The 26,044-nt window shown below is 58.3% G+C and overlaps 1 protein-coding gene across 20 annotated transcripts in view; it reads right to left on the reverse strand.

Annotated features, from left to right (window-relative positions):
• Positions 1-25,000, reverse strand: part of ADGRE5 (adhesion G protein-coupled receptor E5) — a 123,574-nt gene extending 98,574 nt beyond the window's left edge. For 9 of the 20 annotated variants that reach the window (XM_050925184.1, XM_050925178.1, XM_050925182.1 and 6 more), the window contains exons 1-4: positions 24,882-25,000; positions 13,833-13,889; positions 12,056-12,193; positions 11,184-11,339 (exon numbers count right to left, since the gene is read on the reverse strand). In XM_050925184.1, the coding sequence (XP_050781141.1) occupies positions 11,184-11,339; positions 12,056-12,193; positions 13,833-13,889; positions 24,882-24,912 (382 nt within the window). In that variant the 5' untranslated portion in view covers positions 24,913-25,000. Of the gene's footprint in view, positions 1-288; positions 454-711; positions 945-1,168; positions 1,286-1,805; positions 1,981-2,372; positions 2,475-2,897; positions 2,948-4,563; positions 4,696-8,743; positions 8,879-11,183; positions 11,340-12,055; positions 12,194-13,832; positions 13,890-24,881 lie in introns of all 20 variants that reach the window. The other 11 variants (XR_007769782.1, XM_050925188.1, XM_050925189.1 and 8 more) reach the window with 5 other exon arrangements.
• Between the last annotated feature and the right edge of the window lie 1,044 nt (positions 25,001-26,044).

The raw sequence follows: 26,044 nt of genomic DNA on the forward strand, positions 1-26,044 counted from the left end.
AGCCAGACATGTTGGTCGCTGTAGCCCACGAAAGCTTATGCTCAAATAAATTTGTTAGTCTCTAAGGTGCCACAAGTCCTCCTGTTCTTTTTGCTACCTGGGGAGTCTGCCTGTCCCCTGGCGGGAGAGGGGGGCTGCTTGTGCTCCTGATCAGATCCAGGGCCCCGCCTGCTGGTGGGGAATGGGTTTACTCAGCGGGATCTGGAGTGACTCCTGCTCCGCTGGGGAGGACTGAGGGGAAGAGCAGAACCAGACTAGGTCTGAGGCCCCAGCGAGGGCCGCTCCTACCTCCAGCTCGTAGAAGGCCATGAGCACGGCGAAGCTGGTCAGGTGGTTGCACTGGCAGCGGGTGGTGGTGGCGTTCAACTTCTGCAGGGTGCAGCCGTCGGTGGCCCAGCGCCTGCTGCCAGGCTCCCAGTAGGCGCAGAGGAGGCGTAGGTCAGTCTTCTTCTCCTGGGGACAGAGAGACACTTAGTACATGGGAGGCAGGAGCGGGGTGGGGGGCTGGTTGGAACCGGTCTCCCCAGGCCACGAGACGGCAGGTCGGGGGGTTATGAGGGGCTGGGCTGGGGGCACAGAGCACCAGTTTGTCCCTGGGTGGGAGGCAGATTCGCCTGCAGCCCAGGGTGGGGGCTGTTACTAGAGATCGGCCCAGCTCTGCCCCCCAGCGCCCCAGGCTCTCCTCTCCACATGCCCAGCCCAGAGGCTCACCGGCACCGGGTGGCTGAAGCAGATGCTGGCAGAGAGGTCAAGTGCCTGGGGGTTCGGGTCACTGATGAAGGCCGACACCACTGGAGACAGCACACGGTAGCTAGGCCGCCCCGGCTCCCGGGCCCACTTCCCCGTCCGGCCGATCTCATCCCACGCAGGCGCCTCCACCCGCCCAGCACCGTCCAGGATGGGGCTCATCCCCTGGTATGTCAGCAGCCCGGCCAGTGTGAAGCCTATGAGAGACAAAGGAGAGGGATGACATGGGGGGCAGGAGGCGCCCTGGGGCAGACTGGTGCCAGGGGCGTTGTGCTGCTGGGGGTGCTACTCCTCATGTCCTGGCCGTGCCCCGTCCCGCTACACACCCCAGCCTGGCACCAGGGGGCGCTGTGCTGCTGCTCCCAATGCCCTGGCAGTGCCCATTGCTATACACACCCCAGCACACGGGATGACCACATACCCTCATTTTTCTGCCCTGGGGCTCCGGCCCATTTTAATTCCATCTGCGTCTTGCTCTGCTGCAGCGTCACGGTCTCCTGGCTCTGGTTCCCAGCCTGCCTGACCGCCAGCCCCAGCTCTGCAACCACAATGCCAGCCAGGACTCACAACAGAGAACACAGAGAGGACGCCTGTAGCTAGGGAAGGTGCTTTCCTGGCTGTCGGGGGAGCTCCTAGCTACTCCAGTCCCAGACTCTCCCAGCAGGGGGCACTGTGGGGAGCAGGGTGGGAGCACTGGTTGTGTGGGGGAGCTCCCATCTCCCAGCAGGGGGCACTGTGGGGAGTGAGGCGGGAACACTGGCTGTGGGGAGGGCTCCCTTCTCCCAGCAGGGGGCGCTGTGGGGAGCAGGGCGGGAGCACTGGCTGTGGGGGAGCCTCCCATCTCCCAGCAGGGGGCGCTGTGGGGAGTGAGGCGGGACCAGTGGCTGTCGGGGGGGAGCTCCCTTCTCCCAGCAGGGGGCGCTGTGGGGAACAGGACGGGAGCACAGGCTGTGGGGGGGAGCTCCTGTCTCCCAGCAGGGGGCGCGGTGGGGAGTGGGGCGGGAGTGTAGACTGCGGATGATGAAAGCCCTACTGAGGCCACGTGGCCAGGTGCTGACCTGTGCCATTGGGGGATGTGATGCTGATCATGCGGTCACGCACGGTCAGGGCCAGCGTTCTCAGCAGCTTCTCCACTGTGGCCATCAGCTCCGTTGCGATCCGGTGTCTCCACTCCACGGTCTCACTCTGCTGCCCGACCAGATTTATCTGCTTCTCCAGAATGTCCAAGAAGCCCTGGTCAAACAAACATGGGGGGTGTTGGTGTCTCAGTGCCTGAGCCCCTGCTGCGCCCCCCATTCCCAGATTGCTAGTCCTCCACTGCCTTCCCACAACCCTCCTGAAAGAAAAGACAAGTTCTCCTGCAATTGACATTGCTGCCTGGGAGGTCAGATTAGATGATCACAATGGTCCCGTCTAGCCTAGGAACCTAGGAGAGCCAGCTTCTTGGGCACAGAGCCCACTGGGAGGCAGGCATGGGAATTTCTGGGCAGTGCTGCTGTTTATTTATCTCCTGTTCCAGGCGCTGCATCCCTGTAGAACTCCCTGAGACTAGATCTGAGTAGGAGCAGCGATTCCTCCCCCTAACAAGAACAAACCCAGCAAGGCCCCGAACTTTGGCTTGGCACCTGCAGCTTCCCCTGAGCGTTCTGAGAGTTCATCCGCTTCAGCTCCTCCAGCGTCACCTGGCAGAGACGTCCCACCTGTGCCTGGAAGCTGCCCAGGAGGTTCTGCAAAACAAGGCCCAGACCTGGCTCAGGAAATGAGATCACAGAATCGCAGCCCACGTCCCCCTGTCCCGAGAGGATCCCTCGGCTCAGAAGCCAGGCACCAGAGGGAGCGCAGGCAATGCCCCGTCTGGCCCCTAGGGGGTGCATGGCGTTTGCAAGGGATGGTGGGGGATGGTGGTTGCAAGCTGAAGCGTGTTGCAGCAGCTTGATGCTGCTGATCCTGGAGGGTGAGGATCACCCTGGGGCAAAGGCCTAGGCTGTGGCTGGACTGCAGGGACTCCAGGGACTGGCCACTGGCTCTTTGTCCAGGGGCGAGTTTGGCCCCAGAATCCTTGTGGGGCAAGATCAGTGAAAAGCAACGTGGCACGTAAAGGGGAATCGGGGTCTATCCCCCCTCCCCCGCGGGGTCTGTGCCCCCCTCACCTTGGCTCCGGCAGAGTTGTCATCACTCAGCAGCGGGGGGCAGGTGAGCTCTGGGGATGGAAAGGGAGGAGTGAGAGATGGGCGGGGGGAATGCGGGTCTGGCTGGGTAGGTGCATGCACCAGAGCCAGGCACAGAGAGCAGGACTCATTCCCTCCAGCAGAGCAGTGACCACTCCCTCCCCCTCACCCCACCTTCAGCCAGGGCCGCCCAGAGGATTCAGGGAGCCTGGGGTCTTTGGTGGCAGGGGGAATTGGTGTCGAAGACCTGGCACTTCGGCAGAGGGTCCAGGGGTGGAAGGACCCCCCACCGCGGGGCTTTGGGGCACTTCGGCAGTTTTCCTGGGCCCTCGGAGCAAGTGAAGGACCCTGCTCCAGGGCCCCTGAAAAATTCTCGTGGGGGCCCCTGCTGGGCCCGGGGCAAATTACCCCACTTGCCCCCCCTCTGGGCAGCCCTGAATTCAGCCCTACACATGTGCCCAGCCCCTTCTCTCCATCCTCTGCCCACCAGCCAATCTCTGTGAAAGGATCCGTCCCTCTCCCCGTCCTAGGGGAACTGAGGCACAGTGAGGTGGGGTAGGAGCTGTGAAATCATTCCAGCCGTATCTCCCCTCAACCCCGTCCCTCAGCTGCAGGTGATTCTGGTGTGTATTGGGGGTGGGGGGGGATGAATCCAGCAGGGAGCCCCGGGCTGGCCCCACAGTGACCCCTAGTAGCCACTAGGCACAGACTGCGTCCCCTGCTGCCTCTTCCCAGGGCAGAGAATCAGAGAATCCAGCCGTGCAGCAGGAATACAGGCACTGCTGGTGGGGGGAGATGCCTGGCCCCTGGCTGCCCTGCTCACCCCTCCCCAGCCTGGCCCCTGCTCCGCTCCCAGAGCCAGACCTGGGCACGCCGGTGGCTGTGGTGCTAAGACAAAAAGGGGCAAAAGATATATCTGGCTTTAAGACTAAGATTGATAAGTTTATGGAGGGGGTGGTATGATGGGGTAGCCTAATTTTGGCAATTAATTTGGCAACTGATCTTTGATTACCAGCAAGTATGCGCAGTGGTCTGTGATGGGATGTCAGATGGGGTGGGATCTGAGCTACTACAGAGAATTCTTTCCTGGGTGCTGGCTGAGTCTTGCCCACATGCTCAGGGTTTAGCTGATCACCATATCTGGGGTTGGGAAGGAATTTTCCTCCAGGGCAGATTGGCAGAGGCCCTGGAGGTTTTTCACCTTCCTCTGCAGCATGGGGCATGGGTCACTTGCTGGAGGATTCTCTGCAGCTTGGGGTCTTCAAATCACAATTTGAGGACTTCAGTAACTCAGACATAGGTTAGGGGTTTGTTATAGAAGTGGATGAGTGAGATTCTGTGGCCTGCATTGTGCAGGAGGTCAGACTACATGATCATAATGGTCCCTTCTGACCTTAAAGTCTATGAGACAACTGGAAATACCCCAGTGGACGGCTGGGCTGGGGGGAGGTGAGGGTCTGGAGGCTGAGCTCTCCCCGGCCAGGGTTGAGACCCAGAGGGACCCCGTCCATGGGGGGCAGGGGGCTGGCGCACTGTCCCAGACCAGTTCCCAGCTCACTGCCCCCTCGGGCAAGCCCTCTGCCTGCTTAACCCCAAGCCTGCCCAGCCCCCCAGGTGTCCCCTCCATGCTCCGTGCAGCAGGACCCACCTTGGCACAGGGTCGTGTTCCTGTTGGAGGGGACGTAGCCGGCCTGGCACTCACACAGGTAGCTTCCGTAGGTGTTGATACACGTGGCCTTGGAGCCGCAGATATTTGGGGTCTTCTTGCACTCGTCAATGTCTGAGAGGGAAAAGTATGTGTGGGGGTGTCACACACAGCACAGCTGGAGACTCACAGGGGGCAAATGCCCATGGAGGCACCTCCCACCCATTGAAGGGGGCGTGGTCTGTCAGTCAGTATCTCTGCTCCATCTACCCCCTCCCCGCCTCCGTTCAGTTCTCCTTTCTTCCCTGCTATTTGCAGGGCTCCAATCCCTGCGGCGCAACCCCTCCCCCACCGCCTAGATTGGGGGCCCAACCTTTTCCAGACCAGGACCCTGCGATCTCCCCCTCCACCAGCCCTAACAGAGCGGTGTTAAGGGGGGGCTCGATCAGCCAGTTAAGCTGCAAAGGGGAAGTGACTTAGGCTGCGTGCAGGGCGCTAGCTAGAAGGAAGATCGCCTGGGAGGGGACAGGTGGGGATTCTCTACAGCCCGAGGGCTGGGCCCAGTGGTGGGGGCCTGAGGCGAGGGGTGCTAGGAAGGCCCGAGGGGGGGCTGGGAGCCCTGAAGGAAGGGTTTCACTAGCAGGCATAGGAGAGAGGGGTCTGATTTTGAAAGGCTCCCCCAGAACGGGGATCACAGCGTGACCTGGCCGGACAGCCGAGACACGGGGCAGCCACAACTCCGTGAGCTGCAATGGTGGAAGAGAAAAAGGGGGCGCTGAACTGGAGCTAGTTGCCAGAAGGAGGCGCCACGCTAAGCATTACAGACCCCAGCCCGATGGGTCCCCTCCCCGTTCGGGATACACCCAGCCCCGCCCCTCCCATGGAGCACTAGGAGAAGGGTGGGTGGGCTGCAGCCAGGAGAGTGCAGGGGAATTGGGTGCTGTCCCTTTAATCTAGTTTCTTTGCTCTCTGGTGGTGCTCACAGGGGTCTATGGCAGAAGCCTGCAGATCCCCACATGCAGCCAGGCCCTGCACGGCTGGTAAACGGGTTGTTTGGAAGCGAGCTGGATCCAGGGGATCCCCCTATCCTAACATTGCGCAGTGAGCAGCGGCCCAACGTCCATTCCCAGACCCTGGTGTGACCCCCAGGCCCAGGGTCCTGTGGGGTGAATCCACTGAGCCCTCGGACGGATGATGCTAGCTCGACACTCACTGCCGATCCGGCCTGTGGAAGTTGAGGCCAGAAGAGACCTGCCCAGCCTGACCTCCAGCATAGCCCCAGCCGGAGTCTCCACACAGCGGGTCACCAATCTGGCCCCAAACGGAGGGAACTTTACTGCCCTCGCTGGCTCCTGGGGCCTTTCACCACAGTGAAGAGTCTGATCTGACAGACGGGCCCTGCCCTGCCCAGGCACAGAGAGCCCTGCCGTGATCTAGCCAAACGCTGAAGGGCCGTGCCCCCGCCAGACTTGCCAACGTGGGTAGCGCCAGCTGCTGGGCAGAGGGGGATACGCGGGGCATGTTGGGGCTCCATGGTGCAGCAGGGTCACTCACCCCATGCAGGGAGTGGGGTTTTGTATTTAGGGACTCAGCTTGTACATGCAGAGACGCACTCATTCCGGCCAGCCAGCCCCTGGGGAGCCTGCAGTCCTGTCTGGGGCAATGAGAGATGGAGAAGCAGAGCTGGGACAAAAACCCCTTGAAGTCAGTGGTGCTGCACTAATTTACACCACTGGGGCTCTGGCCCCCGCTCTGTGACCATTTCACATACAGCAGCACTGAGTTGGTGGTGACGCATGGGGGATGGGCGCATCATCCGTCATTCAAATGGGTTGGGGGAAGCGGTTGAGTCACTGCAGAAATGGTCATGACCGATTCTCCCAGAAATCCCAGCCAGGAACAAGGGCTGGAATTAGACATTCACTTGCTTATTAACCCAACATTTCAGCCAGCCAATCAGGAAGCAAAGAAAGACCGTGGGACTCAGGCAGCCAATTGTACATCAGTGACAACTTCTCAGAGCAAACAGTTTGCCAATAAAATCACAGCCATTTATCCACCCAAACAATTGAAGGGTCAGCTGGTTTGCAGGCTTGGATCAGCATGCAGAGCTGTTCTGCTGACTCCCTGTGGTGTTCAGATCAGCAGTGGCCTATCAGTCACCATCCCTGGGGACAGATGGGTGGCGACCCTTCCTGAGGAAGTAGGGGCAGAACCACAGAAGAAAGCTAAGCTCTCCCCAATATTTATCAATAATGCTTCTGCTTCTCACAGAAATCCTTGTGGCTAAAATCCCCTTCACCTGGACTTCAGCAAACAAGTCAATCAGCAGGGAGAGTCAAGAGCGCTCACGGATCCTTCCCTTGGGCCATGTTCCAGCAGCTCTTTCTCAGCCTCATCTTCTCTCTCTCTTTCCCATGACAGTGTTTTACTATTTCCCACTACACCTCTTCCCCTTGGTCATTATTTGCATAGAGGCAGCACCCAGAGCGCTGCACACATACTGCCATAAAGAGCTTCTAGTCTAAATAGACAAGAGGTGGGAGAGAAAACTGAGGCAGGGAATTACCCAAGGACCCCCAGCAGTAACAGAGCTGGGACCAGAACCCAAGTCTTCAGAGTCTCACACCCTATCTGCTAGGTCTGTCTCTTTCAACTTGCTTCCGTCATAGAAGGTCAAGAATGTGTCTCCCCTGCGTCACCATGCAGATTCTACCCTCTGCTCCCCTCACTGACAGGAGCTTTGTGTCCCCTGGCTCACAGCTGGTAGTGCATCAGGGCTGGAAAAAAATCCCTTGTTCTTTTGGCAGGAAACTCAACTTTTGCTCCATTGTTAAATCTGTTAGAAGGCAACGGGCCTACGCCATGCCTGTGAGGGGCTTGTATGTGCCAGGCTCTAGCAAAGGCTGCTGAGCCACTGACCAAGGAGAGAGAAAGTTTGTCCTGGTCTAGTGGCTGGTTTCCATAAGTAGATAATAGCCTGCTACAATGGCCACGTCCAGACTAGGAATTAAAATCGATTTTAGATACGCAACTTCAGCTACGTGAATAACGTAGCTGAAGTCGAATTTCTAAAATCGAGGTACTCACCAGTCTGGACGGCGCGGCATCGATGTCCGCGGCTCTCCGTGTCGATTCCGGAACTCCGTTCGGATTGATGGAGTTCCGGAATCGATGTAAGCGCGCTCGGGGATCGATACACCGCGTCCAGACTAGACGCGATATATCGATCCCCGAGCAATCGATTTTAACCCGCCGATGCCGCGGGTTAGTCTGGACAAGGGCAATGACTAGCTAATGGAGTTACTCCCTTAGCTCCTGCAGTTGAGCTGTGTGCTTTGAGCAGACAGGTCCTGGGTTTGATTCCTGCTAATGACCCAAGCTGGTTCCTTTGTGATACCAGCTACTGAGGGTTCAGTTAATGGGGTTCTAGAAACTAAGGGGCTTTTTGAGCCCAAGCTGTGTTAAAGGCTGATCCAACACAGAGTCCTTGGCTCTGTCTCAGCCTAGTTTGCTTTGCAAAGACCTGACCTTTCCCCGCCTCAAAGCTCTGCTGCGAAAGAGCATCTTGGGCTCTGATTGCAGCTGCAGGCTTGGAGGAATGTTGCAGCTCCTAATGACATCCTCAGCTGCCCTACGCTCCTGCCTCGGTGGAATTAATCAGCCTGGCAAGAGGCATGGCGACCTTCACTCCTTGGGCTCAGTTTCCAATTTGTAAGACAGGTTGGGAGTCAGAACAGACACTTTGCTTGGGTGTGGCACAGAGAAAGAGCGAGATCTCATGGCAACCTGGTTAGTTTCCCCATCCAGGAATGTGGGTTAGTGTCAGAGATCCCAGGTAAGCTCAATGACGGTGCATTAACAGCATCACCAACACCAAGCAATGAATAAAAGCCCCAAACCATGAGCCAGGCTGCAAAAAAAAAATCACACGATTGGTTTAAAAATCCATTTTGGCTTCGTTTTGTCTGACTCTGGTTTGGGAGCTGTCAGTCACCCCAACGTAAGATTTGGCAGTTTTTCCTCTGCCACTTGGGCCAGGCCCTAATTTTGATTTTAGCCAAAAGCAGAATCACGTGACTCCTGGAGGTGGGTCTTTAAGGCAACGCCACATGTTAGCAACACTGCAGACAAGCCAGAAACATCATGCCTTTGCCACAACTGTTTCCAGTTCCCATTGTACCTGTGCAGATCTTAGACATATCCTTTTGACTCTTCCCAAATCCCCAACTGCATTTACACATGTAACCCCCTGGCATATTGATGCAGTTCCCGTGGGGCTCACAGATTGTGGCGTTTCGCTGGCACTCGTCAACGTCTGCAAGGAGAGAGAAAGCGCTAGGTCAGGCTGAACTAGGAGCTGGACCTTGGGCACTGGGGGACGTTGCTGGGGGATAATCCAGGCATCCGAAAAGCACCATGCTCTGGGGAGACGGGGCTGGTTAGAGCCAGGAGTTCAGTGACTGGATCAGCGAATGGGAGCAAGTTGGCTATTGTCCAGAATGAGCCGCTCCAGCTGGGAAAGGAAAAGCAGCCCTGCCGGGACACGTGCCTGCTGCTTGCTAAAGCCACCAAGTGGATCTGGCGATGCCCAGTGCCGCAATATCAGTGCAGACAGAAATGCCTGAATGAGCCGTCCGCCCCTGGAGGGGACAAATGGGGAGCTGCTTTGGAGGAAGGGGATAGAAAATAACATGAAGGCTGGTCTAATGCCTGGATATCAGCCAATGGTATGACGTCCTCTGCAACCCACAAGCTGCCCTGGGCTCCCCCTTGCACACAGGACAGTGCAGAACCAGAGGGGTTCAGAGACAGGCAATGAGAATGATCAGTGGCCTGGAAAAACCCTCCGCAGAGAGAGATTGAAAAGACTGGGACTGTCACCTTAGAGTGAACGCAAGAGGGGACGTGTTAAGAGTCTATAAATGACTGACGGGGATACAGAAGGGAGATGGGGAGCTTCTGTTCTCCCCACCTCATAACACGAGAGCAAGGGCCAGTCACAGAAATGAGAAGAGGGGAAATTTGAAACTGAGTCAAGGAAAGGCTGTTTCGCGCAATGTGCGATTAGCTGGTGGAACTCCCCACCACAGGAGTTCCTGAGGCCAAGAATTTAGCAAGATTCCAGGAGCAACTGGACATTCCTATGGATGATGAGAACAGCCAGAGGGATCATAGTTAATGGGTACAAACGTTTGGGAAGAGAGAAAACCTCCTGCTGTGGGGCTTCAGCCCAGCTGAGTATTAGAGACCAGGAAGTGAGGGCAGATTATCCTCCGGCTGCCACTGCAGGGCTCTTCTACAATCCTCTGCAGCATCTGGCTTTGGCCCGTTGGAGTCGGGATACCAGGCTAGATGCGCCTCAGCTCTGATCCCGTCTGTACTGTGCAGGTGCCACGTTACTTGTGTCTCAACCTGGCTGGTGCCACGGTTTTGTCTTTTCAGAGGCTGAGCTGCTCCCAGGGCAGACTGAACCTGTCAGAACCTACCAGCTGCTTCCTGCCAAGTGCTGCCTCCTCCGCCCCTCGACCCTGTGACACTTGTGGGTTCTCCTGACAGCACCAAGGCGGCTCCGTGTTTCCAGAACCTGCTTATTCCGGAAACGACGTACAATCGGGTTCTGCCCCAAAGGCTTCCCAGAGTCCATGCGCAATGGGAACGGAGCTTCCAGCATCCTTATCCATCCCGTCCTGGTTCCATTGGGATGTTTACAATGGGTAGCGCCGCAGCCGGGGCCCCGTGGTGCCAGGCGCTGTACACACAACCAGCCACAGCACAGCCACTGCTCTAAAGTGCTTCCCCCAGCTCCGACACTCTGTCTGCTGGAGAAGGGGCACCATGCGCTGGGTTCTCGGTGGTGGTGCCAGAGCTCTCCCCTCCCTCGGGCACACGGGTGTCTTGTGGCTTCCAAACTCACTCCGAGTTGCAGGGAGCTCTGAGATTGGTGTCTCTAGGGGCTTAAGTACACGGGGAAAGTGATGGTAACAGCTCCTGTGGAGTCGCTCCCCGTCCGGACACTCTGGTTTGGAATAATCACTGCGCTTCCAAAAAGAACAGCGATCGCGATCAATTCCCCCTGGGGGCAAGCCCTAGGGATTCTCCACATGGCTCCCGATACCAGCTATCCCCGCACAATCCCCGGGATGCTGGCTGAGATACCTGCGGCGCTGATTTCTTCTTGTGCCTAGACCCGCCCCAGGACACTGGCTGGGGTTATCCCACGCGGCCTGGGGCTGGCGCATGAACGGCTGGGCGAGGTCTCCGCCGGGGGAGGCGTTTGAACTAATGGGCTCCTGAGTTCTCCCAGTGCTACGGGCCCAGTGCTCTGCGCCCCCAAAACTGTGGTGTAAAGGGCGGTTTCCATGGGAACGGCCGGCTGGGACTTGATACAAGCTCTAACTACCAGCTGAATGTCACAAACAAGGGCCTGGAACGCCCCGGCCTCTTCTCAGGTCAGGCCGCCCTGGCTGCCTAAGGGGGCATAATGGCCCCCTTGGGAAACACGCTCCCACCCAGGGGGCTCCCTGTCAGTGTGGAGCTGGAAAAGGCTCTGCTCCCAGCCCTGAGGGAGGGGGCAAATTGGGGGCCTGATCAGGGTGCGGTGGGGGCCAGGGAGAGCTCACCCTGGCAGCTGTTCTCACTCGTGTGCGTGAAGTTGGCTTTCCCAGAGTTGGGCTCGTAGCCATCGATGCAGGTGCAGGAGTAACTCCCAGGCGCATTGTTGCAGTTTCTGTTGCGTCCGCAGTCTGGCGGGCTTGACTTCAGACACTCGTTAATATCTGCAGCACAAGAGGGGACGCTCTGTACAGTCCTGGCAGGGAGATGTTCCCCGTATCACTCCCCAGCCCCCCCGCACTGAGCTGGGTGACGGGACCCAGGAGACCGGGGCCCTGAGCGGTTAGTGATTAAAGGCCTGATTCTCAGTTACCCATTTCTGCTGCTGGAATGTTGGAAACAGCCCCCCCCCGAGCCTCCTGTCCCAGGTACGGGGGGTTCGGCCCCACAAAGACCCAGACCCCCCTTGTGAGGAGAGGGTGCGGAGACTCCCCCTGGGGCTCCAGGCTTCCCTCTGCATTGAGGGGAGGATGACAAGCTGCCTCTCCTCTGCCCCCTCCCTCCTTGGATCCCCGCATGGTGTGTGTGGGGAAGTATAGCTAGGGCTGCCCCATTCTGCTCCCGTAGGGCCCTGTTCCCCTGGACACCCAGCGGCTGATTAGGGCCCAGGCTAGGATTCAGACGGATCAGTGTGATGGGCTGGGCCCCCCACCCTGTGCCCAATTCATAGAGCCCAACACTCCTGGCTCCTGCTGCTCACTCTGGAGGCCCCGGTTCGATCCCCAGGAGGGCGGCCCTCACCAGAGCTGCTGCCCCCCTCTCATTCCCCAGCTGGGCTGAGCACCCCAACAGGCCCTGGAGTCAGGGGAGTTGGCTGCTCCGTCCCTTACTGCCCTGCTCTGTCCCAGCTCCCGCCAGGACAACGTTGGAGCCCCTTTACCGTCACAGGTCTCCGTTGGGTCGGTGAAGAAGCGATTCCCATGTGACTGATATCCATCCAGGCAGGTGCAGTGCGTGTTGTTCACACACTTGGCGTTTTCTGGGCACAGCATATGGCTGTTACAGTCCTCAGTGGTACCTGCAGGGGCGGGAACAGCTGGGCAGGGTCAGCCAGTGCAGAGCAGCTCTCCCTCCCCCCCCCACACAGTGGGATTGACTCCTTTCACACGCCCCATTTGCTGAATTTCGTCCCTGGGCGCCTGGCAAACAGCTCTGATGCCATCCACTGCCTGGCAAGAAGCTGCCCTTGGCTCCACAGGGTGCCCAGGCATAGACAGGCAGAGACGCCGGAGCTGGGTGTCACTTCAAGTGAAATGTTTTCGATCTCGCCCAATTTTTCTCCTTTTTGTTGCTGTCGTTACTCTCATTAGCATCAACTTCAAACTGAACCGGGAAACGGGAATTGCTCTGGAGTCACTGAGAGCGGAATCAGGCACGAGGCTAGTTTGGATCCTGAGCTGCCTCCTGTCACGGACTCACAGATCGTGCCCACTCTTGGTACTGTGCAGTCCCTGGAGGGAGCCTCTTTCAGTGCAACAGCCCTTCTCGGGGGTCCAAGCTCTCTGGGGTCAGGCCCCTCCACCTCCTGGAGCCGCACCTCTCTGAGCCTTAGCACATCTGTCTCTCGCCCTGGATCCCCAGGGCCTCCACCCCCGAAGGGGTTGACGCAACCCTGTTCTCTAGACCGGAGTGACTCTCAGCCAGTGTAAAATAGGAGGGTTTATTGAGAGTAGAACACAGCATAGGAAACTCTCGGGGCCTCAGGCTTGGCCTCCTCAGCCCAGCACATCCAAGTCTCTCCTGCATCCAGGTGGGCTCTGCCTGCTCTCCCTCTCCAGCCCAGAGCCCCCCTGCTTCCCAGCTGGGCATCTGATACCACCAGCCCCAAGTCCCGCCTCTGTCCACTGTCTTCTCTCCAAGTAAACAGGTTTATAACCAGGTCGTGGGACCTCCTACCCTCGCTTCTGTCCTCTGGCCTCCTCTGCATGCAAACCATTGGAAAACCACAGAAAATCCCCCACTTCGTCACAATTCCCATGACCCAGATTGTGATCTGGTCTTTGAGGCTCTGCTGGGATCCGACTCTCTGACCAGCGTGAGGGGAAGGATCCCAGCGCAGCTTAGCCAGCTGCAGGGCTTGGGATGGGAGCAGATGCAGCAGGGTGGGTGCAGCACTGGGGGACCCCAGTGGGTCAATAGGAATTTGCCCAAATCCTATCTTGGGATTCGCAGCAGAACTGAGCTTGGGGCTCAGAGTCCTGATCCCAAACACCCCACAGCTGCGCATGTGGGTCCCAGGTTTCAGTTCAGCCCGATTTTCGGGAGGGGGGACACCTACAAATGCCACTTCTAACATCTGCGCCATCAGGGGGTTGATTCGGACTGGTCAGTAATACGGTCCTTGGCTACAAAGGGGATCTGCCCCTGACTCCAGCCCCCAGTGTAGAGCCCTGGGCCCCAGGGTCTAGTCTCTGCTGGCCACGGGGCTGGGAAGGGAAGGGGAGGGCTACACAGGGGCCTTCTCCTCTCCTCTGCACACACTCACTGTGCTCTATAAACCCACCCCAAGACACCTACGCCAACGGGCTGCTCCCGGCTCACCAGACCCCTGACTCCGCTCTTCTCCCACAAGGGAAAGGGGTTGGAGGGGGCGGAGGCCGGAGACCCCGGGAAGCCGGGAGCGCTGGGGAAGGTTAGACAGGAGGAGTCGGCCTTACCTTGTACGCCATGATTCTGGGCCACGGTGCCCCACAGGCACAGGGCGATGCAGAGCCCTGGAAGGCAGAGACAGGGTAAGGCACCATGGGCAGATGGTAACCGCCACTCAGCTGCTCACAACCCCAGCCGCCCCAGTCCTGCCAATCCCAGGCCAATGGCCAGTCAGGGCCCTGCCAATGGTGGAATTAAAAATGCAGAAACCTGGTGCTCTGGGAAATCAGCCCCAGCTGGGATCCCTGGTCATATTTTTACCTGATTCCGCTTTGGAACTGGACTTTTGGCCCGACACCAACCCCTGCTCTAACCACTAGACCCCACTCCCCACCCCTCTGAGCTGGAGATAGAACCCAGGAGTCCTGATGCCCAGCCTGGAAGCAGGGCCAAACTCATTTCATACGATGCCTGTCAGCAATTTTTAGTCTTCACCATCATTGGCTACACTGGAGCACAGGGGACCTCATCCCCAAGGCCACTTCAGCCCAACACCTTCCCCCACCCCCACTGAACCTTTGTGTCCACAGAGCGGCACTGCACAGCCTCCGCCACTAGGGGGCGCCACAGCCCCACACCAAGGCCCCAGCTCCAGCGTCACAGGGCTGGGTCTGGTCCCTCAACTCTCCCCCGAGGCCCCATAGTGCCTGAGCAGGATAATTACCCACACGCCAGGGTTCACGCGCACACACACTCCGGCATGCTCACATCTGTGAACAAGTACAGATGTACATACCGGTGCACCCACACCCACGCACGGGAACACACGTGTGCCGCACAGGTCACTTGCTGGAGGATTCTCTGCAGCTTGAGGTCTTCAAACCACAATTTGAGGACTTCAGTAACTCAGACATAGGTTAGAGGTTTGTTACAGGAGTGGGTGGGTGAGATTCTGTGACCTCCTGCACAACGCAGGTCAGACTAGATCATCATAATGGCCCCTTCTGACCTTAAAGTCTATGAGTCTATGCACAGGCACAGAGGTACAGACACGTACGTTCACACATACCGGCAGCCTGCTGCAGCATCAGATGCAGGGACAAGGAGCCCCCAGGACCCTTCCTGCTGCTCAAACACCAGCCAGGCCGGAATGGAGGGAGAATCCTTCAAACCCTCCCGGCGGTGAAGAGCTGCCGTGACTCTGCCCAGAGAGACGTGATCATGGGGCCCTGCCCGCTCTTCCCCCCACAGGACTGCAATAATAATACTCCAGCACTTTAACCAGGGCTTGCTGCTGCTGCTGCCCCTAGAATCCTGTGTAGCCAGCAGGAGCCGGGATATTGCACGACCCCTAGGCTGCACCCTCAGACGGCAATGGCCGGGCGGTGACCACTACCAGTGAGCGCCGTCCCCTCCCACTGCGCTGGGAAGCCGTGAATCATGGAACAACCCCCCAGCTCAGTCGGGGTCTATAGCTATGACCATAATACACTGAATGCAAGAGAGGAAGTGACCTGACCCAGTCTCAGTAGAAAGGCCAAAGACGGGATGCACCTAGAGACCCAACACCCAGGGCTAAAGCAGAGGGGCAGTGGAGCGGGGATGGGGGGAGAAGGGAGGGGGCAGTAGTTTGCTAGGGCAATGGAGTGAGGCTGTCAACCCAGCTGGGGGGCTGACCCACGGGCTCCCACGGAGCGAGACCGTGGGATCTGGGGGAAGCACCAAGGCCGGCTCTGTTGTGAAAACATCCGGGTGGTAACTAGGGGTTTTATCAGTTCCCTTTTCACGAGGCCACTTATCTCCTGGCTACTTCCCCCCACTTCTCTGAAGGGCAGGACTCAAGCGGTGTCGAAAGTCCTGAGCCGTTAGGGGCGGCAGTGGAGCCGGTTGCTAACAAGGCTCGCTGAGCTCATCCCAGCTCCAAGTGCTGAGCACAGAGCCTGTCCCACTAGGGAGCCTGGCCCTGCGGCAGCTGTTGTGAGGGACCCAGTGCTAGTGCCTGGGTATGCAAGGACACCCCGGGGCCAGGCAAGGGGTCAGACTGGTTCAGACTTTGCCCAGGGCTCCAGCGAGTGACTGGATCTGGGTCCAGACATGACATGGTTCCGCTTTGACATGGTTCAGCCAGAGCCCCACTCGCTCACATCCCCCGCTCCCGCCCTGGACAGCTGGGGCCTTTCTAGAGCCGGCTGCAGGCCTATAACTGGCATTAATTCCTCTCTTCGCCCTGCACTTTGGCCTCTGTGTCACCCGGAGCTGGGGGAGGAGGGGGACTGGGCTCTCCGGAGCCATCACCGTTGTCTTTGTGAGCAATCACTTTCCGAGCTGGGCTAGGCCAGGCAATTCCCTTTGTGGCTCTACACTGGGGGGCCTCGCCCAACAGAGCACTGGGAAGAACAGCGCTAGCAGGGCAGGGTTGGCTAGGGTGCAGGGCGGGAAGTCGGGACGCCAGGGCCCTGCTCTGTGCCTCAGTTTCCCTCCCCCACCCCATGTCTAATTAGACTGCGAGCTCCTTAGGGCAGGCATATTTTTAAAGGGACTCAGAGCCCACTGCTTGTCTGCACAGAGCCCAGCACAATGGGGGACTGTGCAGTGCCCTGCCAGGTCTGTGCAGTGCCTGGCCTAACGGAGTTGGGGGGCCCTATATTGGGTGGGGCCTCTAGCCCAGGGGTTCTCACCTCAGAGTGCGGCCACCAACTCCTGCTGGTGGCTGTTCTGACAAGCCCATCTCTGTCCCCGCCCCAGGGAAGGTGAGTCGGGAACTCACCAGCCACCTACAGAGTCCCGGCTGGGTGGGGGGAGCTGCCCAAGGGAGCGTGTTGGCGACTGGGGGCAGCCGCTGCCTCCACTGAGGAGAACTGCCTCCAGCGCTGTGCACGCCAGCCCCATATGTCTCCAGAGGTGCTGCTTGGAGCATCTCGCTGCCCTCGGTAACAGCTGCTCAGCTGGGCGCTGCAGGGAGGGGCCGCTGCTTTGCCCCCCAGTCTTCTCTTTGGAGGCTGCCATGGTCATAAAAAAATCCACTAGTGGCAGCATCCGGCCATGGCAGCCACATTTGAGAACCGCTGGTCTGGCCCCTACACAGTAGAAGTTAGACAGACAGATGGATGGACCAGAGCTGCGAGACAGACAGGTGAGCCAAGCAGGCAGCCTGGTTTCCCAGTAGGTAGAGCTGGAGATCTCCCCCATCCCTCCAATCCTAGCTGCCCCTGCCAGACATTTCCAGGTCTCCAGCCATTCTCCAGGGAGCCTTGCCCGGTGCTTTCAATGCTCTCTTAGTCCCTTTTCAAGGGCACTCCACTTAAGGAGCAACAAAATCATTATCCCCATTTCACACGTGGGGAAACTGAGGCCCAGATGAGCAGGCAGGTCACTGAGCGGGAGTGTCAGAGCTGGCGTTACACAGGAGTCCAGACTTCTGGCCCCACCCTGCACTAACCTGCTAGACCCCGCTCCCCTCCAGAGCTGAGGACAGAGCCTAGGAGTCCTGCCTCCCAGCCCCCTCTGCTCTAACCACTAGGTGATAGTGTGTGGCCAGGGTTGAGTTAGGGGGAGCAGTGTCTCCTGTTAACTCACTAGGGAAGACAGGCTCTTAGAGCTGGATTGTCCAGTGAGATCGAAGCATGGCGGAGGTGTCTGGGCCGCTGGGGAATTTGGCTCCGAGACCTTTTACAAATCTGCCTCTTGGTGCCTTTGCCGCCACTTTGCATCCTGCCCATTTCATGGCCCCTCCCTGCCGTCCGGCCCCAGCCTGTTCCTTATTCTGAGGTTGTGTCAGAAACCCAGGTCGCCTGTCAGTCTCCTCAGTGTTTGTGTGGATCTCTCACTCAGCAACAGTGGAGAGGAACAAACACATGTGAACTGGGACATTGTGGTTGTAAAACCACGACTTTTGGCTGGGGGTGGGGAGCGGTGGAGGGGGAGCTGAAAGGCAGCCTCTTAATTCCACTAGACGGCAGGTGTCCCCAGGAAAGGTTAAGATCTGCGTCCCTGCAGCGCCAGTCCAGAGCCCAGCTGGGGTCAACGGGCCAGGTTCCCAGGTGGAGTGGATCAGCATGGCTCCATTGGAGTCAGTGGGGTCACTTTACATCTGCTGGGGACCTGACCCCATTGTCTCATTTTTAACCCTGGGAACATAAGGAGGAGCCATTCCACTTTACTAGTAACATCAGGGCGTAATGCTGGCTGGAAGCAGCACCGCCTAGCAGCTTGGCCACAAGCCTAGGGGTCAGGACACCTAGGTTCTAATCTCATCTCTGCCACTGGCTTGTTGGGTGACCTTGGGTAAGTCACTTCCCCCCTCTGTGCCTCAGTTTCCCCTCCCACACATTATCAGTGTAGATTGTGAGCTCTTCAAGGCAGGGGCTGTCTCTCTTAGGTGTCTGTGCAGCACCCACCACATTTGGGTTCCTCGAACTTGGGCAGGGTCTGTGGAGCACCCATGACAATAGGGGCCTCTGATCTTGGGTGGGGTCTCTGAGTTTCTGTAATCTTAAGTACTAAGAGTTTGATATCCAAACCAGACACCGGTTAGTAGAACAGTGTGAATCCCCTGGCATAACTGGAGTGACTCTGGATTTATGTAGAGGGGCAATAAGAAGAGGATCGGGCCAGGGGCTCCCACCAATAACAACTGAGACCTCCCCCGCCCCCGATTTCCTTCCCACCGAGCAGAATGCCGGGCGCTGGACACGTGGGCAAAGCTAGATGTCGGCTGACAAAATCCTCCCCGGTCTCCTATTAATACTCAGGCCCCTGAAATAAAGAAGGTAGCTGGAGGCAGGAAATATTCCCGGCTGGGGGCAGAGGAGAGTGGGGTGGGGGGCAGGAAGCCAGGGCTCCAAGGGAATGGGGCCAAGCGGAGACACCGGGAAGGCCAGGAGGGCACAGCCGCAGCCGCTGAGAGCAGGGTTAGAGCACACGGGACAGATCGGGCTCTGGGTTAGAGCCTCAGCTGCTGGGGTAAGTGCATTGACGTCGATGGGAGCTACAAGGTCCGGCCCCACTGACTCTCAAGGAGCAATGGCCAGTTTACACCAGCTGGGATCTGGTCTCACTGGAGTGACATCTGTGTAAGGGAGAAACGTCTTTCATCTGCTCGCTCAGTCAGAACCTGGCCCTGGTGTAATTTCCTCCCCCAGGGCAGCCATTTACCCCAGATGGATTGGGAAGCACTTTCACTCCCAGTCCCCTCCCCAATCTGGGGACAGGAGCCAGGAGTCAGCCCCCAGCCCCTACCCCACCCCACCCACCAGCCCACACACGTGCAGATCACTGGCTGGCAAAGTGCCCAGCGAGGTGCTGTTTGCCCGGGATGCGGGAGCTCTGGGGCAGCCCCACCACTCTCAGGAGGGTCAGGGTGGGAAACCCTGAGCTGGGCGGGTGACTCAGAGTGAAAGCCAGGTGTCATCCTGCCCAGGGAACACTCCATGGGCAATCCCCTGCCCCTCCCTCCCGGGAGTGCTGGCCCGTGGGAGACAACAGCTTCCTGCAGCACCACATTCCCAGCCATTCAGCAAGCAGCGACTCTCCCGGCCCATTGCTCCCAGCCAAGCAGATGCTGAGGGCCCTCTCCATGCACCCGGCATAGGCAAGGGTGGCAGCAGCTGATGCAGGGCCCCCTCCCCCCTAGTGGCTGCCCTTGGAAAGTCCCTGCCTCTTTAAAGAGGCACAAAACTCACTGCACTTTTCCCCGCCTCTGCACCCCTCAGAAGCCCAGTCTTGCTGCTGCTGCTTCAAACCACAGCCCTGTGCTGGGAGCCCTGCTCTAAACACTACACCGCACTGCCCTCCCAGACCTGGGGCTAGAACCCAGGAGTCCTGGCTCTCCTCCACTGAACACCAGTCGCCTCTCAAAGTGGACACTTCCATCCCTTTCTTGGAATCAACCCCTGATGTTCTAGGCAAGGCCTCAGTGGGTGTAAACCAGCCCAGCCCTAGTGAGCTCAACGGAAGGAGTCCGATTCACACCAGCTGGGCTCTGGCCCCCTCGCGCTTTCCTCTGCCCTGGGTACTTTCCAGGAATCGCTGCTACTGAGTAACCCCGCGGGGATCCGGAGATCTTCCCCCCCCCCCCCCCGTTATGATACTGTATCTGCCTTTCTGCCCAGCCCCCGCATCTCACAACGAGGGTCCGATCCCACAGGTGGGCCCGATCCACCACTGATCTGCCCCTTGTGTCATCAATTCCACCAGCACCAAGTGGGGTGGCGGTGCCTGTGCTGCTGCCATGGTGACATGGGAGAATTTACTCCCCCCGCCACGCTGGCCCATGCTCACTCTGCCCAGGTGCCAGCCCTGGCACAAGACAAGGGGGTTTTGGGGGGGGGGGGGAGGAGAGGTTATGGGACCCGTCATTTCCCAGACCTCTCACCATTTCCCACAACTCAGCACCCGCCTTTCGGTTCTGCTCTTGATTTCGAAATCAGCTGTGCAACGCCTCACCCAGCAAAACAGAGCCCACTTCCCCCCCGCCAGGTTAACTCAGCTGCCAACTCCCCCACCCCCCCAAGATATGAGGCACCCCTCCCCCAACTCACAGCCCCCCCCCCCAACCCCTGGAGATACAACCAGTCCCCACCCCAACCCCCGGCCAGCCATTTCTCCCAAAGCTCCGAGTCCTGATACAGGAGACAAAGGGCATCACGGTGCCGCTGACACTTGTGATTTTACCACTGGTCTCGTGACAACTGTTGCTTTTCTTAAAGCCCCAGCTTCTGGACTCCTGGGATTGTGAAGATCTGGGCTCAAATTAAAAGCAAGTTTCTAACCCTCCGGATGGCAGAGTGGAGCTCAGAAATGTGACACCCCCCACAGGGCTACGAGACCACAAGGAACCCAACGTTGAGATCTCACTATCTTCTTCAAGCCACTCAGGATTTTTGAGGGCCTGTCTCAATGCTTCAAGGCTTGGGCAGCAAGGCTGGAGTTAGTATTACGTGTATTATGGTAGTGCTTAGCCTGGGACAGGTCCCCACTGTACCAGTAAGATGGCCCCTGGCAAAGAGGAGACAGGCCAAGGAGGAATCTGCTGACAGATCCCGGCAGCTCAGTTCCCACCCAGGCCCGTAGCTCAGGACATTGGTGAAACTAGACACGTTCGCTACGTCAGTTCTCTCATTACAGTCCTGCCAGCCAAGGGGTGATGGGGAGAGATGCTGCCAGGCCAAGGCCGACACCCAGACATGAGCGCTGCCGGCCCCTCCCTGACGACGCATTGGCAGCACTTCGGCCCCATCCAGCCCTAAAGCGCCTCATGGCCATTCACAGCCCGCACAGCCCCACCTGCTGAGAAAGAGCTGCAACCAGGCCCATTTTGCAGGTGGAGAAACTGAGGTACTGAGAGACAACTCACCCAATGTCTCAGAGCAAATGGCAGCTGGGAAGAGAACCCAGGAGTCCTGGCTCCCAGCTCCCTTCTCTAACCACTAGACACCACTCCCCTTCCAGAGCCAGGAAGAGAACCCAGGAGTCCTGTTTCCCAGACCCACTGGCTCTTTGCTCCATATTACCCCCGCCCCCCGCCACCTGCTTTATGAAGCCAGGAAATCAAATGTAAAAAACAAAGCCATTGATCAAAGAAATGGCTGGCACCAATCCTACTGGTACACACATAAGCCACAGCTGGTATTTCTTAGCCATACTGCTCTGGCACCAAGGCTCCATTGTACCAAGCTTGACACCTACAAGCCTTGGCATTGACAGCCAATGGCCCAAATGGACAAGGCAAGCGAAGGACCATTTGCCCAATTTTACTGCTGTGGAAACTGAGGCACAGAGTGATTTAGCACCAAAGCTGAGAATTGAACCTGGATTTTCCCTGTGCTAGCATAGCCCCTGAACCACTCAGGCATCTGTGCCACAGAGCTGCTGCCTGCTGGGTTGTGCCACACAGATCTCAGGAGGCATCAGAGATAACAGCAGCTACAGGAGCTCAAACTACCCCTGGATCCAATTCTGAGCCCAGCACACCAGCAGGACAGCACCTGCCTCCAACGGGAGCTGAGTTGGAACATGCAGTGCAGGATCCAGCCCCCAGCTGGGGACTCATCTGCCAAACTTGGGCACCTAAAATCTGGCACCTAAATCCACATCAAGGCTCCTAAAATAGCCGGCCTGGCTGGCTGGTTATGCCCAGATTCTGCAGGATCTGGGAATGCTCGTTATTAAGTGAATTACAGTATCAGCCCTGACCAAAATTGAGGCCCTATTCTGCCAGGGGCTGCACAGACCCCAGCCAAGATTGGGGTCTCCATTGCAACAGGTGTGGCATTGACCCACAGTGAGAGATGGCCCCTACCCCAAAGGCTCCCAGTCTCAACTGACAAAAGGCAAGTGGGGAAACTGAGGCACAGAGCAGGAAAGCGACTTGCCAAATCAGTTGTAAGAACCCAGGTGTTCTGACTCCCACGCCGACACTCTGTCGACTAGATGGCGCTGCCTGCCTACAAATCACAGCCCCTTTGTAAGTCAGGCTTCTCATTTCAGGAGCCTAAGTCTGGATTGAAAACCAGAGCCCCCAAAGCTCTGGGAAGGTGGGTGGGCACAGACCCAGGGCAGCACTAACGTCTCCCTCTCCCTCCCTCCTTCCCCAGAGGGCGGCTGGCCAAATAGGGCAAGGAACACTCCATTTTATTAATCACTTGGCACCATATGGACAGCAATATTTCTGAAAACGAGGCTTCTCTGCTGGCATCACCCCCCCCCCCCCTGGGACATAGGATGAACAGAGGGGTGGGGCACTGAGCACCCAACAGGATCCAGCCCTTTGTACAGCCAGCCACTTAGACAAGAACTCACAAAAAACACCCCTCCCCCAGCTGTGGGGATAGAACCCAGAAGTCTGGGCCCCCAGCCTCCCCTGCTCTAGCCACTAGACCCCACTCCCCTCCCACTGCCAGGATAGAACCTAGGAGTCCTAGGTTTGCTTTGAGCCCTCAAGGCATCTAAAACCAGACAAATGCTCCTTTAAGTGAAAGACATAAGAACATAAGAATGGCCCTACTGGGTCAGACCAAAGGACGATCTAGCCCAGTATCCTGTCTGCCGACAGTGACAATGTCAGGTGCCCCAGAGGGAATGAATAGACAGGTTATCACCAAGTGATCCATCCCCTGTCGCCCATTCCCAGCTTCTGGCAAGCAGAGGCCAGAGACACCATCTCTGCCCATCCTGGCTAATAGCCATTGATGGACCTATCCCATATGAATTCATCTAGTTCTCTTTTGAACCTTGTTATGGTCTTGGCCTTCACCACATCCTCTGGCAAGGAGTTCCACAGGTTGACTGTGCGTTGCGTGAAGAAATATTTCCTGTTGTTTGTTTTCAACCTGCTGCCTATTCATTTAATTTGGTGACCCCTAGTTCTTGTGTTATGAGAAGTAGTAAACAACACATCCTTATCTATTTTCTCTACACCAGTCATGATTTTATAGACCTCACTCATATCTCCCCTTAGCCGTCTCTTTTCCAAGCTGAAAAGTCCCAGTCTTATTAATCACTTCTCATACAGAAGCTGAAGACTTCAAACACCCCAAAGCAAAGGACCCCGACCCACATTCCAACCCGCCCCCTCCCCATCCAGCCTCCTCTGAACCCCAGGACACCAGACACCCAGCCCCTGATGCTGCAGCTCCCAGCTCCGAAGTGGATCCTATCCTCCAGCACCACCCACAGCCCAAAGGGGATGCGACTGTGGATGCATCAGTGGCTGGTGGGGGTGGGGAAGGTGACCCTGGGACTTCTCCTGCCCCCAAAGATCAGATCAAGTCTGGATGAAGCTTGGAAGGGGAGCTGACTGGACCCAGGATGACCAGTGACCAGAACAGTTGGTAAGGGGGGTGGCATTTGGGGCATCTCCACCTGGGATGCGCTTACACTGCAGGCAAGGGGTCGACGAGGCCTTGTCTCTAGTGGGGACAGGCCCAGACCCAGAGGGGGGTAGAGCCAGGACACATGCAGGCAATTGCATCCAGCATTTTGTGGGTCCCCAAAAGGCTTTCAAACCTGATCCCTGTGCCTCTCCATCCCTGGTGTAAAGTCCAGATGATATACCCCAGACAGCACGGGAAATCAATTTACAAACCCTGCTTCTGTAGCCTGAGGGAACAGGGTCTAGTAGTTAGAGCTGGGGGGGCTTGTTGTCAGGACACCTGGGTTCTATTCCCAGCAGGGAGAGGGGAGTGTGGTCTGGTGGGTTAGAGCAGGAGGGTTGGAAGCCAGGACTTCTGGGTTCACTTCCTCGCACCAGAACCATTTAGAGTGACCAGACAGGAAGTATGAAAAATTGGGATGAGGGTGGAGAGTAATAGGAGCCTATATAAGAAAAAGACCCCAAAATTGGCACTGTCCCTATAAAATCGGGACATCTGGTCACCCTAGAACCATCTTGACAGGAGCCTGGAGAAACCACCTGGCCTCTCTGTCAAAGAAGGATCATCTCTCTCTGGAGTACAAGCCAGGATCTGACAATCTGTGACCCCCCCAGCAACACGCTGCTCTCCAGGGTGTCAGAGACGACCCCAGCCCAGCCGGACATATAGCACAATCCTCTAGTGCCCAGGACAGCCCAGCAGACCCCTGCCCCGCCAGAGACAAGAGTCCTGGTCCCATTCACACCAGCACGCGATCCAGAAGTCACTCCACTGGAGTCACACAAGGGGAAACTTGTGGGAGCAGAATCGGGCCCTGTTGCTCCAGATTTCCACGGGAGGGGGGCGAGAATCAGCCCCTGCCAGCACTGACTGGGCCCGATCCTGCCCTCACTCGGTCACGACACTGTAAAGGCAGCAGGTGTAAATGAGCGTCACTCCCTGGGAGTCCAGGCCGCAAAACACACCAACAGGGACAACCCCCCCCCCCCGGGGATTCACACCACAGTAAGTGGCGTCAGAATAGGGCTCATCCCCCATGGGCCCCAGCTCCGCTCCTGCTCCTGGACTCGGAGCGCAGCCTGCGGGGATCCCGGCTCTACCGGGGGCCGGAGCCCACCAGCAGCCACGGCGGAGCGACTCCGGAGTCACTCCCGGGGAACCGAGCTCAGCAACGCGCGCGGGAAGCAGCAGCCCAGGCCGAGCACGTGGTAGAGCCGGGCGGCGGGGCCGGGGTCGGGGGCTCACCGAGGGGCAGCAGGCGGCGAGCCGGGTCCATGCTGCGGGGCGAGGGAGTCCAGCGAGCGGCGCACACCGAGCTGCATCTATAGGGCAGCGCCCCCGAGCCAGGGCCGGATCCATAGGGGGCGGGGGGCCCCGCCCAGAAGGGTGGCACCGGGGTGGGGGAGGACAGCGGGATCGGGGGAGGGAAGGGGAGGGCCATGTGTGGGTTGATGGGACGGGGAGAGCTCGGGGGAGCCGTAGGGGTGTAAGAAAAGGGCCCAGCTGACAGGCGGGGAAGGGCAATGTTTTAACCCGGGGCTCCCACTAAATGAGAGACCCCGGTGTAGGCTGAGCCCCCATCCCAGGGTGCGCCCGCGGGGGCGGGGCATGGATTCGGTTCCCGTTTACACAGCTGCTCCCGACCAGGCAGCCACATGAGGCAATCGGGGAGCCGCGGGGGCTGCTACAGCGGGTGTCTGCCCCAGTCTCGAGGTGCGGAGTGGGGGGCAGAAGGAGCCCCCCTTCCTGGAGTTAGCAATGGGGGAGACCAGGGGGAGAGGACCTGGGAAACACCTGAGGATGGGATGGCGCAGGGGGCTGGATGGGGGGGGGGGCTGGATAGATTGATGGACGGGGGAGAGGGTGTGGGGCTTGAGGGAGGTGGGGAAGGCAGGGTGGAGTGGGTGAGTGGTGGACTGAGGGAGGTTGGCTGGGAGGGAGGGGTCTAGTGTATATGGGGATATCTGCGTTGGAGACCAACGTGCTGGGCTCCCATCCACTCTCACACAGCACAGACACTGCTCTAAACTCCCCAGGCCCAGGCCTCCTTCTCTGGACCACAGACACCTTACCCCCGGACGCTTCCCGCTGAGATGGCCCCGGGAATGACCCAGCAGGGCCCGTACCAGCCTGGCCCCTGGCCTCAACCTTATCTCCACCCCATGCTGCCACTGCTCCTGTCTGTGCCCCCCCCATACACCGCTTGTCACCCCTCGTGCCTCCTGGAACGCAGCCCCAGCACGGTGCGGAGCCCAGATTAGCAGGGCTGGGCAGCCGGGGCTGCTTTTCCCCTTGGAGCTCAACAGCTGAAGATCCAAGTCCTGGGGCAGATCTGTGCTTGGCTGGGAGCTCACGTCCTGCACTCACCCCCACCATTATCTGTAAATCCCTTCAGCCTTGTGTTGTTA

Source organism: Gopherus flavomarginatus, chromosome 16 (genome assembly GCF_025201925.1).
Source record: "Gopherus flavomarginatus isolate rGopFla2 chromosome 16, rGopFla2.mat.asm, whole genome shotgun sequence".
NCBI lineage: Eukaryota > Metazoa > Chordata > Testudines > Testudinidae > Gopherus > Gopherus flavomarginatus.